We start from the raw sequence: 15,293 nt of genomic DNA on the forward strand, positions 1-15,293 counted from the left end.
GGGTTGAATAAAAAAGACTTGCAAATTATTTTAATGTCATGTTAAATTTAAAATAGCCAAATTGTTTTGTGTGGAAGCTGAAGCTCAAATACTTTGGCCACCAAATGAGAAGAGAGGATTCTCTGGAAAAGACCCTGTTGTTGGAAAGATTGATGGCAAAGGGAGAAGGGGACAGCAGAGGGTGAGATGGTTTGATAGTCTCATGGATGCAATAAAAATGAATTTGGGCAAACTCTGGGACACTGGAGGACAGAGTGGCCTGGTGTGCTGTGGTCCATGGGGTCATGGAGAATCAGACATAACTTAGCGACTGAACAACAACACATTTTCTGTGTGACATGGCTCCTTTTCAAGTATTTCAAAATGTCTTGATCATTCTTAAAATACAACCTAGCTCACACTTCAGATTGCTTCACACAATCAAAATGGCTGTTTCAAATTTGAAATGAGTAAATCAAATTTAAAATGATTACATCAAAATATTTTGCATATTACCATCAAATCATGCCTGTTACAGGATGTGATATAATCCCTTCTTGTCTAGTTAGATCATTTATTTAAGAGTTACTAATTTGTGAAAGTTATGGCAAATGCTCACTGAAAGCTTTTTAAGGAATATTCATGTAAATAATATAAAGTTAATTATTAGCATTGTGTTTTTGTAAACTAGAAATTGTCATTAACTTTATAAAGTATAATTGTGTGTCACAAGTTGAAAAGTTAAATGTTCTTTATTTGTAGACTTAATTATGAATTACAATTAAAATAATTTGTGTTTCCCTTGGATTGTTGAATTTTATAAAACTGTTTTTGCATGAAGCAGTGTACTGGGACATGGAACAAATTATAGCTACTTATGGAAATTAATTTCAGAATTGTTTACAATGTGCATTTCATTTTCAGATATTCCACAAGAAATTGATTTCCTTGGAAAGGGGCGAGTGTTCTGTAAAATTCAGCAATGCAAACTTGCTTTGTGGACCTCTTCCAAAGCAGAGTAACAACCATGAAAATGATTGTCTTCCTATCATAGTTTTATTCCAGTTCATTGATAGGCTAACTACAGCAAACAGATTATGCTGCTAATGCAGTTTTTATATCTGTGCAGTTATTGATTTACAAAACAATGTTCAAATAGAAGATAGAAATTGAACATTGCAACTTGTAAAATTGATAAATGATATTGTTCATGCTGAATAAAAAGAGGAAATATGTTTGTTGGACCTTGCCCTAATAAATTTAGATGCAAATTTCATCAATTATAGTTTCTTCATCATTTCTAAAGTTAACAATTTTGGAAGAAATCAGGATAGTAATCACTCAGGAAGCTGGTTATCTTCTTGGTGCATTCCAAAGTTTTTAATTATAGTTTCTCACTTCATATTAAGTAGAAACAAAACTTAAGTTTGATCAGTCAAGTTAAGAGAGATGCAAGGAAATTATGGTCCAAAACTTTGCCGAACTGAATGACTATTTCAATTCCAATCATTCGGCCATTTTTTTCTCCATAGAGGTGTCTGGAATGTCCCTTATGTAGCTAACATATACTTGATCAAAGGACAGACTCTCAGATCTGAGATGAAGGAAATAAATTATTTTGCTCGTGAAAAGCTGGATTCTGATATGGCTATGTGCAGGAATGCCCGGGAAATGGTAAGATGCATGTGATGCTTCAAGTCACCTTTTTTTTTTCCTTTTCACAAAAGAAAGTACTAGCCAATTTTTTGAGCTTTTGTTCAACTTGGCAGTCATTTAATTTAAAATAAATCATTTTTATGTATTTTTAAAGATTTGTAATTAGGCTGCCCAGTTTTGGATGCAAAATTATTTTTTAACATAATGAATCAAAAATCCACTCCATGTGGTATAATTATAGATATAGTTATTTGCCATTTTATAAATTGAAATTATTATTAGCTAAAAAAAATACCCCCAGTGCTATACATTATATACATATTAGTACAATATTGGATTGTACTAATGTCCCAGTGTTGCATTATAGAATTGCCATTAGTTTTATGATTGTAAAGCTGATTAAATTTTGTCAAACAAAAGCAGTAATACTGTTAATAGTATTGAATGGGTGGTAATAGTTTAAGATCACATATGAACATCACTGGAATACAACTGTAAATCTGTAATTTGTACCGATATTTACATTAGTTCCAGAGCAGAAACATATGACAGCTATTCCCAGGCAATATAGCATTGAAAAATAATTTTGCTGAATTGAACAAGAAAAGCTGGCAAGTATTAAAGTTTCTTCCCTTCTTTAACAAGGCATAATTTTATTTTATTCATCCTCATTGTACAGCATACCCCGGTCAATATCATCTTGTTTGCAACAGTCTATGCTTGCCATGTGCTCATGTTCATTAAATCTAACTCCATTTCATGATTCATGAAAAAAAGAACAAAACACTCTTGTTCTGTGGCTCAGCACATTTTTTTCTTTTAATTGCAGTACATAAAGAGCTGACAGATCAAGCTTTTAACGCATACATGAGTAGCTTTGCTTGAAGCTGCATGTTGTTTGTAACAATCCTTTACCAGCTTTTGATTAAAGAATGTTGTTTATCTAACATGGCAGTGGAAATCCTAATACAGCTCTAACAATGTGAAAGAGAGCAACGAAAGGTCAACTGATGTGCTGCTTCTCCTCCTTCATTTTAGACCATACAGAGGGAAAAAGACTCCCCTTCTGTGGAGACCTTCCATATGCTCAGCCCCCCAAAGGTTTCACATTTTTAATCATTTATTTCAATACAATTGATATCCTTTTTAAGAAAAAAAAGTCTTCAGCTTTCTGGCCCACGTCTACAGTTTTTACAAACTCAGTCTATATCATGTAAAGCAGTGAAAGGTATTAAAGCAGGAGGTTTACTTAATCATGTTGATTTTTAAAAACTAAGTTGAGTGTAGGGCAAGGATAGATTATCCACATGGAGAGCTCACTGAATTTTTAAAGGGTTACTAAATGTTGGAGAAGAACCCCTCTGCGTGTTAAATTTAAGACAGACACTGTATGGTTATTAAAAATGGGTTAGGGGCTGTAATCAAGAAATATAGCTTACAGAAAGGGAAATTGAAAGACACTTGGCATTCTAGAGCTATAGGCTGCCAAACAGTGTGGTTAACAGATACAGTGTGGTTAACAGATCTAAACAATCAACAGAACTAACTGGTGGAAAGGAAGCAGTTATTACTATAGTTTACATAGTGATATATCGGCTAGTTTTTTAGGCATGTCCTGATACTTCCTTTCTACACTTTCTCCACTTTCTTAATAAAGTGGTGATATGGTGGTGGTGATGCCACGTATTAGTGCTGTATCTTCCAGCATTAGGTTGTAAGCTGCTTACATTTCCCATCAGCCCTTGTTAGTTCTTATTGAGAGATGCTATAAGATTTCTTAGACAGTCGTGTTTCAGAGCTGGCTTGCTCTGCTCACAAGAACTAATTGTTAACTTTTCTGGAATTCTGTAAACTGGTAGAAAGCAAAACTGAGCCAGGATGCCTAGCAATCTGTTAGCAACACAGTGTAACATGGAAAATAGAGTCAGCAGACTTATTTCTTAAATATTTACCAGAACACCACTGAACTTAGGATACTATATATAGAACACACAAGTAAATACAAGAGCCTTGGTAGTACAGGGGTTTAAGGCACCCTGTTATTAAGCTGGTTATTAAGACCAGCTGCCTGCAATCACTGCAGGGTTCGAATCTCGCCAAGGCTCAAGGTTGACTCAGCCTTCCATCCTTTCTAAGGTAGGTGAAATGAGGACCCAGTTTGTGGGGGCAATAAGCTGACTTTGTATAAATATACAAAAAGGATGAAAGCTATTGCTGAGCACATTGTAAGCCGCCCTGAGTCTTCGGAGAAGGGCGGCATATAAATCAAATAAAAAAAAATAAAAAAATAAAAAAAATATCTTTTTGAATGTTTTGCTTTTAAAATGCTCTTGGAAACTTTATTATTGCACTAAGTATCTAAAACTACAAAAATATGCAAATCATTTTTGTTTGATATGATTTGTATTTTTATGAAACTCTATTAAAATGTCTACTTATTTATAGTCTTGTTGCCAAAAGTGGATTTTTATGTCCATTCGGTTTAAAATATATGTAAAACTCCCTTTTATCTAAATTATATAAATTACTTTCAATTTTAAATTCAATCAGTTTTTCCTAGTTTTTGTTTCATATCATTCCTTATAAACTTGTTTTAATGCATACAATTCTAAAAATATTCCTAATAGTGTACTCAATTCTGTATGTACAGTAAAGTTTTGTTCTAGTAACAGCAGATGTAGGTTATTATACTCCATTACAGTGCAATTTCAGTTATAAAATTCAATGGGATTTTGGATAATTTTTCATTGAGGCTAATAATTTTTATATCACTTTTATCTGCTGTTTGAAATGCTTAATTTGTCCCTCAGTTAATGAATATTAAACCACACCATATTGTCTGAGACTGATTCTTCAGCCCATAGAGTGACAAGATGTTAACTTTTAAAATTAACATGAATATATGCACAATAAAAAATTCAAAATAAAATTCAAGTAGGTATCAGGAAAAATCTAGTTTAAGAGTTTTTTAAAGTTATATCTGAGTGTTATTCACTATTGTTGTTGTTTATGTTGAATTACACAATTATTCTTGTCCAGTTTTGATCCTGAAAACCTGTTCTTCCATACCAGGTTTCTTCCTGAATCTTGTGATATAAATTCGGCTCTTTTGTGCTATAATAACAAAGAACGCTTGTAGTATTATTATTTTTTTCATTTTCCATGACACATAATCTCATATTTTTAAATACACCTGTGTTAGAAGCATGTGTTACCACTGCGTTTCTCCAGTTCTATGTAATGCTTCCCATCAAAAGTAATGGAACATAAAACTGGACAGTGGTGTGGTGTATTTTTGTAACAGAAGGGTACAAAAAACTATTATTGCTTTTCACTGCAAATACATGCTACATGTGTGAGAGATAACTGAATAGGTTGTATATATGTTAGAATCTGTTCTTTCACACTTCCTAAGTACAGTCAATTTACAGCGTTAACCCATTTGATTCCCATCAAATAAGCTGTGCTGATTTAAAGACGCTAAGGTGCAGCACTTTGGTTAGCAAGTCTTGAACAAGCAAAAGAGCGAACAAAAAGAAAAATATAAAGTAATCTTGTGAACACTGATAAGTTAAATTATAGTTTGGGTCCCACTGATTTCAGTGACCTTGATCCATATGTAGCTGATAGTTTTTTCAACATTTTAAATTATTATATATAATCACTAATATATTTTTTCCTGCTCCCTAATAATAGGGAATATTTATGTACCTCACTAACAGACATGAATTTGGGAGACTTGTATCAACTGCTAACTACAATACTTCTCACTACAATAATGACCTCTGGCAGATCTTTGAAAATCCTGTGGTATGTATTGAATTATGAATTGAAATAATTTTCAGACGTGTGTGTGTGTGAAATCATCTTTTGTGTATGTCATACACATCCATATTCTGTGTGAAAATTTGAAATCTGATGTTTTAAGCATTGAAAAACATTAAAAATAATTCATGTATTATCCTTTCCCCCCAAAAAACTTTATTTTGCAGGATTGGAAGGAAAGTTACATCAGTCCCAACTATTCAAAAATTTTTACTGAAAGTATAGTAGAACAGGTAATTCTCCTCAATGAAAGTATTACAATGTAATTTTTAATGCATGATTAAGAGTACTGCTGTTCTAGATGTTTAAAATGGAGTTGGTATTATTAATTTACTGATGCTTAAAGAGTATCCTGTTGACATTTTTGTATAATCATTGTTATGTGGTTTTTCTTCTGGTTCTTAGAAAACTTTTTGAAAAGGGATGTCTTTAATTCATAATTGTTTTCCTTTCCCAAAACTGGCCTTCTAAATCCCATAATATCAAGCCCCATCCAATCTCTCTCCCTGGAGAGTGATAAGAAAAATGTTTCTGTGTGGTGACATCTGATGAGAGAAAAGGGGTCAAGAACAGCAATTCATTCCCTGGCATGCTTTGGTTTGTTGAAAATGCAACCACATGTGAATTACATATGTTATACTGGAGTCTGTATTTGTACATAAGTTTGTACTGTAAATGCAGAGAGTCTTGTGGTGTTTCAGGCAAACCAAATGGAAACATTTTGTCATGTGCTATAGTTACAAAAGTATAGTTGGTCTGAATTTAGGAAACTTAATGTATATGTTACCTATCTTCCTTCTCATTCCAAAATAAAGCAGAAATCACATTTCTGCTACTGTTTGTTCTGCAACTAAACTAAGAGAGCACCAAGGACTCCACAGTTATGTTACTGTTCAGTTTACTGTTAACAAACAGTATGACTCTTCACAACACAATCTGACCCTAAGACTAGAAAAATGTCATCCTGTGAGCTTATATAAGATGCGTTGTTGTTGTTTTCTAACACAGTAGGACTATACACGCTTTGAAGGGGAACTTTGTTTTGGCAACAAATAAGCAAACATTGAGCTAAGGACTTCTTCAAAACTACCCTGCAAAATTTCATGACCCTGTTGCTTCTAATTAAGAAGCACCCATGTTCTGCCCCCTTTGTTTCTAACTAATAAGCAGCCTTGTTGCTTTGCACTGATCCACACTCATTGTCAGCTTTCCCCCTACAGGACTTTTCTTGCAGAAGAAGGGGCAGCACCAACTAATGTGTTTCCATGCTAGGCAACTTAAGAAAAAGCTGCAGCAAGTCAGAGAAGTGCTGGCTGAAGCTACCCACCCTAGAGCCAGTTCCAGTCAGCCCTGAAGATATTTCAGGCAGAGTAATGTCAGTGAACACTGCAGTTAATGTGTAATGTGCGTGAAAATCACACATCCTGGAAGCATTTTTAGTCAGCTTTGGGAGGGGAGTGTATAAAAATCCCTCCTTTCAAAGCATGCATAAAAAGTGAAGTGGCTGTGTCTGTACTTGCATATGGATATGTACAAAAAGTTGCATGAACCCAGGAAAAGATACAGCAGCTTTAGTGTTTCAGAGACCCCTGTTTCATATGGATTCCCATATATTGTAAATAATCTCTTTCCAAACATTTACACAGCTCAAATGTAGAGTCACCAGGGTCACATTTCGGAATGATTCAATCTGGTGCAGATTATTGTAACTGCTGGTCTCATAGACTTAATTTAGGCTCTTGAGAAGGAAAACGTCTCTTGCTCAAACATAAGTTGGCCAGAGAGGCTACATATTTGTGGGCATGTGAGAGGAAACTACTTCATGCAAGCAGACCCAAGCCACCACTGAATGGTCTTTCCTTCCAGATAATTATACATTTCACATAAGAGCAATTATATAGCTGGTCTAGTGTATTATATACTATTACCTATGCAGAACTATTTTATTAAATCCACCAACTATAAGACAAGAAATGACATATACTTTCCAATCGTAGGAGAGAGCTGGTAGAAAATTGTAAACAATAAATCCCTTCTGTACTAATCAAAGATGGCTATGAGTGGCTACCTTGTCAAATAATGCATACAGTGTCAAATGCTTATCCATTGTAATGTATGTGCATTTTATTTCTAACCTGTAGCCCTGCCCAGATGTGTTTTGGTTCCCTGTATTTTCTGAAACAGCCTGCAATGAATTAGTAGAGGAAATGGAACACTTTGGACAGTGGTCTGGTGGAAAACATCATGTAAGAATCGTTTCATGGACACTTTTAGAACTTATTTTTAGTTTTAATAGCAGCTTTAAAATTCATAATGCTGATATAAGGTAAATAATAAGCTAAAACAGATTGTGGTTAGTGATGAGGTTAGGGGAGATCCTATTGGGTTTTGATACCCAGTTTTAGCCACTTGGTTCACTGCTAAAGCCCATAAACAAAAGCCAGAGAAAAAATGGAAAAGTCTGTGATATTGAGCAGGATCAATGTTTTAAGGTGGGCTGCAATTTTAATTGTAAACTTAAGAGTTATTCATAAATATATAAGTATAATTCATAACTATTTTAGCAGTAGTTGTGCATTGAGTTTTGCATCAAGTTTAATCTCTGGCTGAAAAACTTCTCTTCTCTTTAAGGTTTTATACTCTCTGTAGACAATACTGTGAGACATTTTGATTCTGTGCCACTTATTGTATAATCATGTAAGGGTTTAGCTCAATTCGAATTACATTTTCATAAAATTCATACTAAACTCTTATAGCAACCCACAGGAGTATAATATAAAAGTTAATAAAGAAGAAATACTTCCTTTAAAGGAAGTTAGTGTGTTTATTAAATGGATGATTCATAATCTAAAAACTCTTTAAGCAGTTGACAGTTTAACTATAAAGGTTTATTTAGAACTGAATGTATTGAGGTTGTTATACTGGCTATGAATTTCTCTTGCTGATTTACAATAAAAGTAAATGTATTAACTATCAACAAGTTGAATGGAAAATTGTTTTGCTTTCTCTATTGTAGATTACACCATAAAACTGATATAAAAAGCAACTGCCATTTGGTTGTATAAACTGAGCTATGTTCTATAGACCCTTATACTATATATAAAATAGTATTTTATTTCTAGATATTGGAGTAAGTTAAGAATTAATAATTACAAATATCTGTGTTCCTTTATTTATAGCTGTAGTAATAAAAGGGGTGAAACATTTCATATAAAATATGCTACATTACATCTTGTTTTAGGATAGCCGCATTTCTGGAGGCTATGAAAACGTTCCAACAGATGACATTCACATGAGGCAAATTGGCCTGGAAAATGTATGGTTGCATTTTATCAGAGAATTCATAGCACCGGTCACCCTAAAAGTATTTGCTGGCTACTATACAAAGGCAAGTTAAATTTTGTAACGTAATTGAGTAGAACATAGTTTAACTCTTAATTTTTCATATGTTAAAGCTTGAACGAATTTATTAATAATTTATGGCTGATATTTAAGGAAAATTTATTTGTATCTTATTCAATTATTCTGAGGGTTTGGACTCCAAATATGCAAAGAGTGGTATCACTGGGCCTGTTGCCAGTGGTGAAATCCAAAATTTTTACTGCCGGTTCTGTGGGCGTGGCTTGGTGGGCGTGGCAGGAGAAGGATACTGCAAAATCCCCATTCCCACCCCACTCTGGGGCCAGCCAGAAGTGATATTTGCCGGTTCTCCGAACTACTCAAAATTTCCGCTACCGGTTGTCCAGAACCTGTCAGAACCTGCTGAATTTCACCCCTGCCTCTTGCCCTTTGCCCAGTCTGTCTCTGTTATTGGAAGCATATGTGGATACAAATGAGACAGAACTGCAATGACTTTGAATCCTACTCAGGTTGCTTCTGTATTTACCCATCCTTTTCTTCTGCAAAAATCAAATAATTCATGTTCTAAAGCACAAGCTAAATAATGATAATATATTAAGAAATTGTCCTTAATAGGTAAATAAACCGAATAATAATCCTGTGTTGTTGAAGATTTATTTATTCATTCCTCTATTCATTCATTCATTCATTCATTCATTCATTCATTCATTCATTCATTTATTATGTATTTATTTACTCCATCTTATTTCTGCTCTGCCCACCTCTTTTAAGTAACTCTGGGTAGTTTATAAATAAAAAAACATAGAAAGAAATATTATTAAAAATATTAAAAATAAAGTTAAAAGGTGTTAAAAATTAAGAACTACAAAATTTCAAAAAGGTGAAGGTAGCATCCCAAAGCCAGCAACCACCCTGAGGATTGCATGCCATTCTTAGTTTACCATATAATTTAGAGAGGCAGGTCTTGGTACTCTTCTGGAAAAAGAAGAATGAAGGACACTGCACCTTTGGGGCAATATGTTCCAAAGGGTAAGGAACAGTCTCTCTTACTATAGAATAGAATAACAGAGTTGGGAGATATCTTGGAGGTCTTCTAGTCCAACCCCCTGCTTAGGCAGGAAATCCAACACCTCTTCAGACAAATGGTTCTCTAATCTCTTCTTAAAAATTTCTAGTGTTGGAGCATTTACAATTTTAGGAGCCAAGTTGTTCCACTGATTAATTGTTCTAACTGTCAGGAAATTTCTTCTTAATTCTAAGTTGCTTCTCTCCTTGATTAGTTTCCACCCATTGCTTCTTGTTCTACCCTCAGGTGCTTTGGAGAATAATTTGACTCTCTCTTCTTTGTGGCAGCCCCTAAGATATCGGAACACTGCTATCATGTCACCCCTAGTCCTTATTTTCATTAAACTAGACATGCCCAGTTCCTGCAACCGTTCTTCATATGTTTTAGCCTCCAGTCCCCTAACCATCTTTGTTGCTCTTCTCTGCACTCTTTCTAGAGTCTTAACATCTTTTTTACATCATGATGACCAAAACTGAATGCAGTATTCCAAGTGTGGCCTTACCAAGGCATTATAAAGTGGCAGTAACACTTCAGGTGATCTTGATTCTATCCCTCTGCTTATGCAGCCTAGAACTGTGTTGGCTTTTTGGGCAGCTGCAGCACATTGCTGGCTCATAGTTAAATGGTTGTCCACTAGGACTCCAAGATCCCTCTCACAGTTACTACTATTGAGCGAAGTATCAAATGCACTATACCTGTGCATTTTGTTTTTCTTGCCTAAATGTAGAACCTTACTTTTTTCACCATTGAATTTCATTTTGTTAGATAGCATCCAATGTTCAAATCTGTCAAGATCCTTTTGTATTTTAAGCCTATCTTCCGGAATGTTGGCTATTCTTGCTAGCTTGGTGTCATCTGCAAATTTGATGAGTTCCCCATCTATCCCCTCATCCAAATTATTGATGAATATGTTGAAGAGTACTGGACCTAAAACAGAGCCCTGGGCTACCCCACTGCATACCTCCCTCCATGTAGATGCAGTTCCATTGAGCACTACATTTTGAGTGTGGTTGGTCAGACAGTTACGAATCCATCTGGTGGTGTTGCTGTCTAACCCACATTTTTCTATTTTATCAAGTAGCAGGTTATGGTCTACTTTGTCAATGCCTTACTGAAGTCCAAGTAAATTATATCAACAGCATTTCTCTGGTCCACTTGTTTTGTCACTTTGTCAAAGAATGCAATAAAATTAGTCTGGCATGATCTGTTTTTGACAAACCCATGTTGGCTATTGGTTATTACTTTGTTTGCTTCTAGGTGTTTCCTGATTTGTTGCTTGATTATCTTTTCCAGAATCTTCCCTGATATTGAGGTCAGACTGATGGGTCTGTAGTTTCCTGGATCTATTTTCCCCCCCCTTTTTTTGAATATGGGAACTACATCAGCTCTTTTCCAGTCCTCTGGCAGTCCCCCAGTCCTAACCTCTATTAATCAAAATTCTTTAACTGACCGGGTACGCAATGTACCCTCCCTGCTTGTCTGGGAATGAAAGGTTGATGAAATAGAGGCAAAACAGTTACTCATGTAACTTGGTCCTATGTCATGAAGGGCTTTAACAGTAATAACCAATATCTTGAATTGGAGTTAGAAGCAAACTGGCAGCCTATACAGCTCATGGAACAGAGGTGTTATGTGTGCAATTTTAGGGACACCTAAAACTAATCACATAGTTGTATTCTGTACCAGTTGCAGCTTCTGGATATGCTTCAAGGGTAGCCTCATGTAGCGTGCATTGCAGTAGTCCATATTGGAAATAACCACAGCATGTGTGACAGAAAGAAAGGCCTCTTGATCCAGGAAGGAGTTTAATTGGTGCACAACATGAAGTTGAGCAAAAGCTCCCCTAGCCATGACTGCCACATGCTCATTGAACAGAAGTTATTCATCCAGGAGGACCCAGATATTATGCACTGAGCCATCTGAATATGAATAATAATATTACTTACAGATAATACTTATTATTCATAATAATAGCAACATTCTTAGTTGTAATAATAATATAACAGATACTAACCTGTAGCATTTGCAGTAAAAAGAAAAACAAAAGCAGCTGGGAAGTGCAATTCAAGGAGATAAGTAAACTAGAACATATCATCCAAAGGAGCAATAATCACACCCATAACCAATGTTTCTGTGGGTGTGTGGATGTGACTGCTCAATTAACAGAATAACAGAGTTAGAAGGGACCTTGGAAGACTTGTAGTCCAATCCCCTGCTCAAGCAGAAAACCCTAAACTGTTTCAGACAAATGGTTGTCTCTTCTTAAAAACCTCCAGTCTTGGAGCATCCAAAGCTGATTAATCCCCTCATGACAAGTTACAGCATGCCTTTTAAATTCTTCACGTATTTTGTTTTCCAGGGTCACGCCTTGTTGAATTTCGTTGTGAAATATACTACTGAAAGACAGCGCTCTCTAAGACCTCACCATGACTCATCTACATTTACCATCAACATTGCCCTTAACAAAGTAGGAGAAGATTTCCAAGTAAGTTTTAGCTTGCATCTAAGGAACTGATGCTGTTTTTTCAACTTCTAACTCATGTCCACACAAATATTTGTAGGACATCTGCTGGAAGGCTCAAGGTTGACTCAGCCTTCCATCCTTTCTAAGGTAGGTAAAATGAAGATCTGGATAGTGGGTAATAAGCTGACTTTGTATAAATATACAAAAGTATGAAGGCTATTGCTTAATGCATTGTAAGCTGCCCTGAGTCACTGGAGAAGGCCGGCATATAAATCAAATTAAAAAAAAAACATAAGAAACTGATCCAACAATCAGAAAAGCTGGTTCTGGACTAGGCTTTTGTAAAACACTAAAGGACAGAGACTGAATATTCAACCATGTAATTATATTAAGTTTAATATAACATGCCACTATGAAAACAGTACTGCTGACAGGGCCTGATTTTCTTGAAGTGCCACATTAGGAAATAAATAGTTAAAACTCCCCAAAAGCACCTGAAGGCCAGACAAGGAACAATGTATGGAAACTGATCAAGGAGAGATTCAATCTAGAAATAAGGAGACATTTTCTGACAGTGAGAACAGTCAACTAATAGATTGCATTCGGAAGTTGTGGGGGTTTCATCACTGGAGACTTTCAAGAAGAGATTAGACAACCATGTTAAGAAATGGTACAGGGTCTCCTGTTTGAGCAGGGGGTTGGGCTAGATGATCTACAAGTCCCTTCCAACTAAGTTATTCTGTTAGTTATGGCCAAGTGGACTGTTTCACTCACAGTCCAGTAGTGGGTTTCAATTTCGTCTGCTACCAGTTTACTCGCGGATACGCTTGTGCTCACACTTGCACATGATGCTTCTGTGCATGCGCAGAGACATCCAGGCAGATGTGCAGAGCCTCCCACTGCCACCCGATCCGGGGCAAACTGGTAGCAACCCACCACTGTCACAGTCCCTTTTTACCTTTAGCTTATCAGTATCAGGTGTATATCTCAAGTGAAAACCGTTAGCCATTCATTCTGGTGTTTGCAACTGCTTTCTTTTGGTGGTCAAAAGGGGGTATTTCCTCATTTTATCTCTACAGGAAGATAAAGTGATTGCTAATGACTGACTCTTGAGTCACCCAGTATATTGGATATAAACTGTAAGATCCCGCTTATGTATGTTGAAATGCAGTGTATTATAGTTAATCTCTTTTCAAAACTGGGTTTCAACTAGTTTGTATGGGGTGGTGGGTGGGAGTTGTAAGTCAAGAAAATAACAATACTGTATAAAATCTGTATGCATCATTTCATTTTAATGCAAGGAAAATGCAAATATGGAAAGTTAGAGTACTGACATTGTAAATCGTGCAGAGTGTTGTAAAGTACTATGGAATGGTATATAAACCTTTCAACCAAATTTACAACTGCTCCAGAATAATATACTTTGAGAATGGGATGGTAATGTCAATCATTGTTATCTCATTCAAAACATTTTACTTGGAGAGGAGCTTGTTTTTATTGACTTCTGTGGGGTTACATAAAGACTTTAAGATGATATTTCTGACTTATTTCTTACAGGGAGGTGGATGTAAATTTATTAGATACAACTGTTCAATTGAATCACCTAGAAAAGGATGGAGTTTCATGCATCCAGGAAGACTTACTCATTTACACGAAGGACTTCCAATTTTGAAAGGCACAAGATATATTGCAGTATCTTTTATTGACCCTTAATTTTATTTTCCTGGCCATTCAGAGACAACATACAACAAACTTTTATTTATAATTTTTCTCCCAGATGACAGTGACAAAAGAAGCTTCTTCTAGACAGCTGCTTTATTTTGGCCTAAGGTTTTCAAGGAAACAAACAGACAACAAAAAACAGTACTTATAAAACATCTGCTTTGAGCCTTGAAATGCAAATATAATAAAATTAAAATAATTTACTTGTCTTCCTGTTTTAAAGAAGTGGAAAGTCCTTGATATGGTCACTCTGTAAAAGTGTTAATATGGATTTTCCATTTGGTAATTATCTAAATAGCAAGCTGCATGTCTTGATTTTTTAAAAGAAAAAAAATTGGATAATTATTCATATTGTTTTTAGGATCAAGTTGATTATAGATAAAGGCAAAGCATTTGCCCAAACATTGTGCCTGGTTTATTCACAGACGTAAAGTGCCTTAAAAGGGAAAAGAAAGTCTTGACTTGACAGTATCTTTGCTCTTTGATTGGCCTGAGCTTTTCTAAACAAACTTCTTGCACAAATTCCAGCCTTGACAATAAAAGCCCTCATTTTAAGAAAACTTTAGAATACCAAGTAACCTCAGAAACCAAATTCTTCACTCTTAAATAAATAAAAAAAAACCTACTTGAATGTTGTATCAGGATACCAAAAAGCTGAAGTTGTTCTTAAAAATAAATATAAATAAATAAATAAATAAATAAATCAGGTTTTTGACTTGCCTTTATTTTTTAAGGGAACAATTTTAAATATTTCTGCTGTGCCTACTGTTTGTAATTTAAAAGTTTCACTTGAAAAAAGATGATGAAATCAAATCTGAGGTGCTAAAGTGCGTATATTTTGAGGTAAATAAAAATTTAAAATAAGTTTTTAATGTGTCTGGTTTTTTTTAAATACATAATACATGCACGCACACACATATAAACCAACAGCAGATGGGGATTTTTTTTGTTTAAAAAAAGCTTTAAAGTGTTTAATTTTTCAAACATTAACAATCATCCTTTAACACAGAGGTGGTATTCAGCAGGTTCTGACCAGTTCTGGAGAACCGGTAGCGGAAATTTTAAATAGTTCGGAGAACCGGTAAATACCACCTATGACTGGCCATGCCCCCATCTATTCTCTGCCTCCTGAGTCCCAGCTGATTGGGACGAAATGGGGATTTTGCAGTAACCTTCCCCTGGAGCGGGAAGAGAATGGAGATTTTACAGTATCCTTCCCCT

The 15,293-nt window shown here is 35.3% G+C and overlaps 1 protein-coding gene across 4 annotated transcripts in view; it reads left to right on the plus strand.

The window, feature by feature from the left end:
* The window catches only part of PLOD2 (procollagen-lysine,2-oxoglutarate 5-dioxygenase 2), a 61,760-nt gene extending 46,824 nt beyond the window's left edge, over positions 1–14,936 (plus strand). For 2 of the 4 annotated variants that reach the window (XM_087872645.1, XM_034439296.3), the window contains 8 exons: positions 1,512–1,653; positions 2,674–2,736; positions 5,332–5,445; positions 5,628–5,693; positions 7,602–7,706; positions 8,702–8,848; positions 12,246–12,371; positions 13,908–14,936. In XM_087872645.1, the coding sequence (XP_087728771.1) occupies positions 1,512–1,653; positions 2,674–2,736; positions 5,332–5,445; positions 5,628–5,693; positions 7,602–7,706; positions 8,702–8,848; positions 12,246–12,371; positions 13,908–14,063 (919 nt within the window). In that variant the 3' untranslated portion in view covers positions 14,064–14,936. The remainder of the gene's footprint in view (positions 1–1,511; positions 1,654–2,673; positions 2,737–5,331; positions 5,446–5,627; positions 5,694–7,601; positions 7,707–8,701; positions 8,849–12,245; positions 12,372–13,907) is intronic. The other 2 variants (XM_034439297.3, XM_087872646.1) reach the window with 1 other exon arrangement.
* The last annotated feature ends 357 nt before the right edge of the window (positions 14,937–15,293 follow it).

This window comes from Pantherophis guttatus, chromosome 6 (genome assembly GCF_059756535.1).
Source record: "Pantherophis guttatus breed Tessera chromosome 6, ASM5975653v1, whole genome shotgun sequence".
In the NCBI taxonomy this organism is placed as follows: Eukaryota; Metazoa; Chordata; class Lepidosauria; order Squamata; family Colubridae; genus Pantherophis; species Pantherophis guttatus.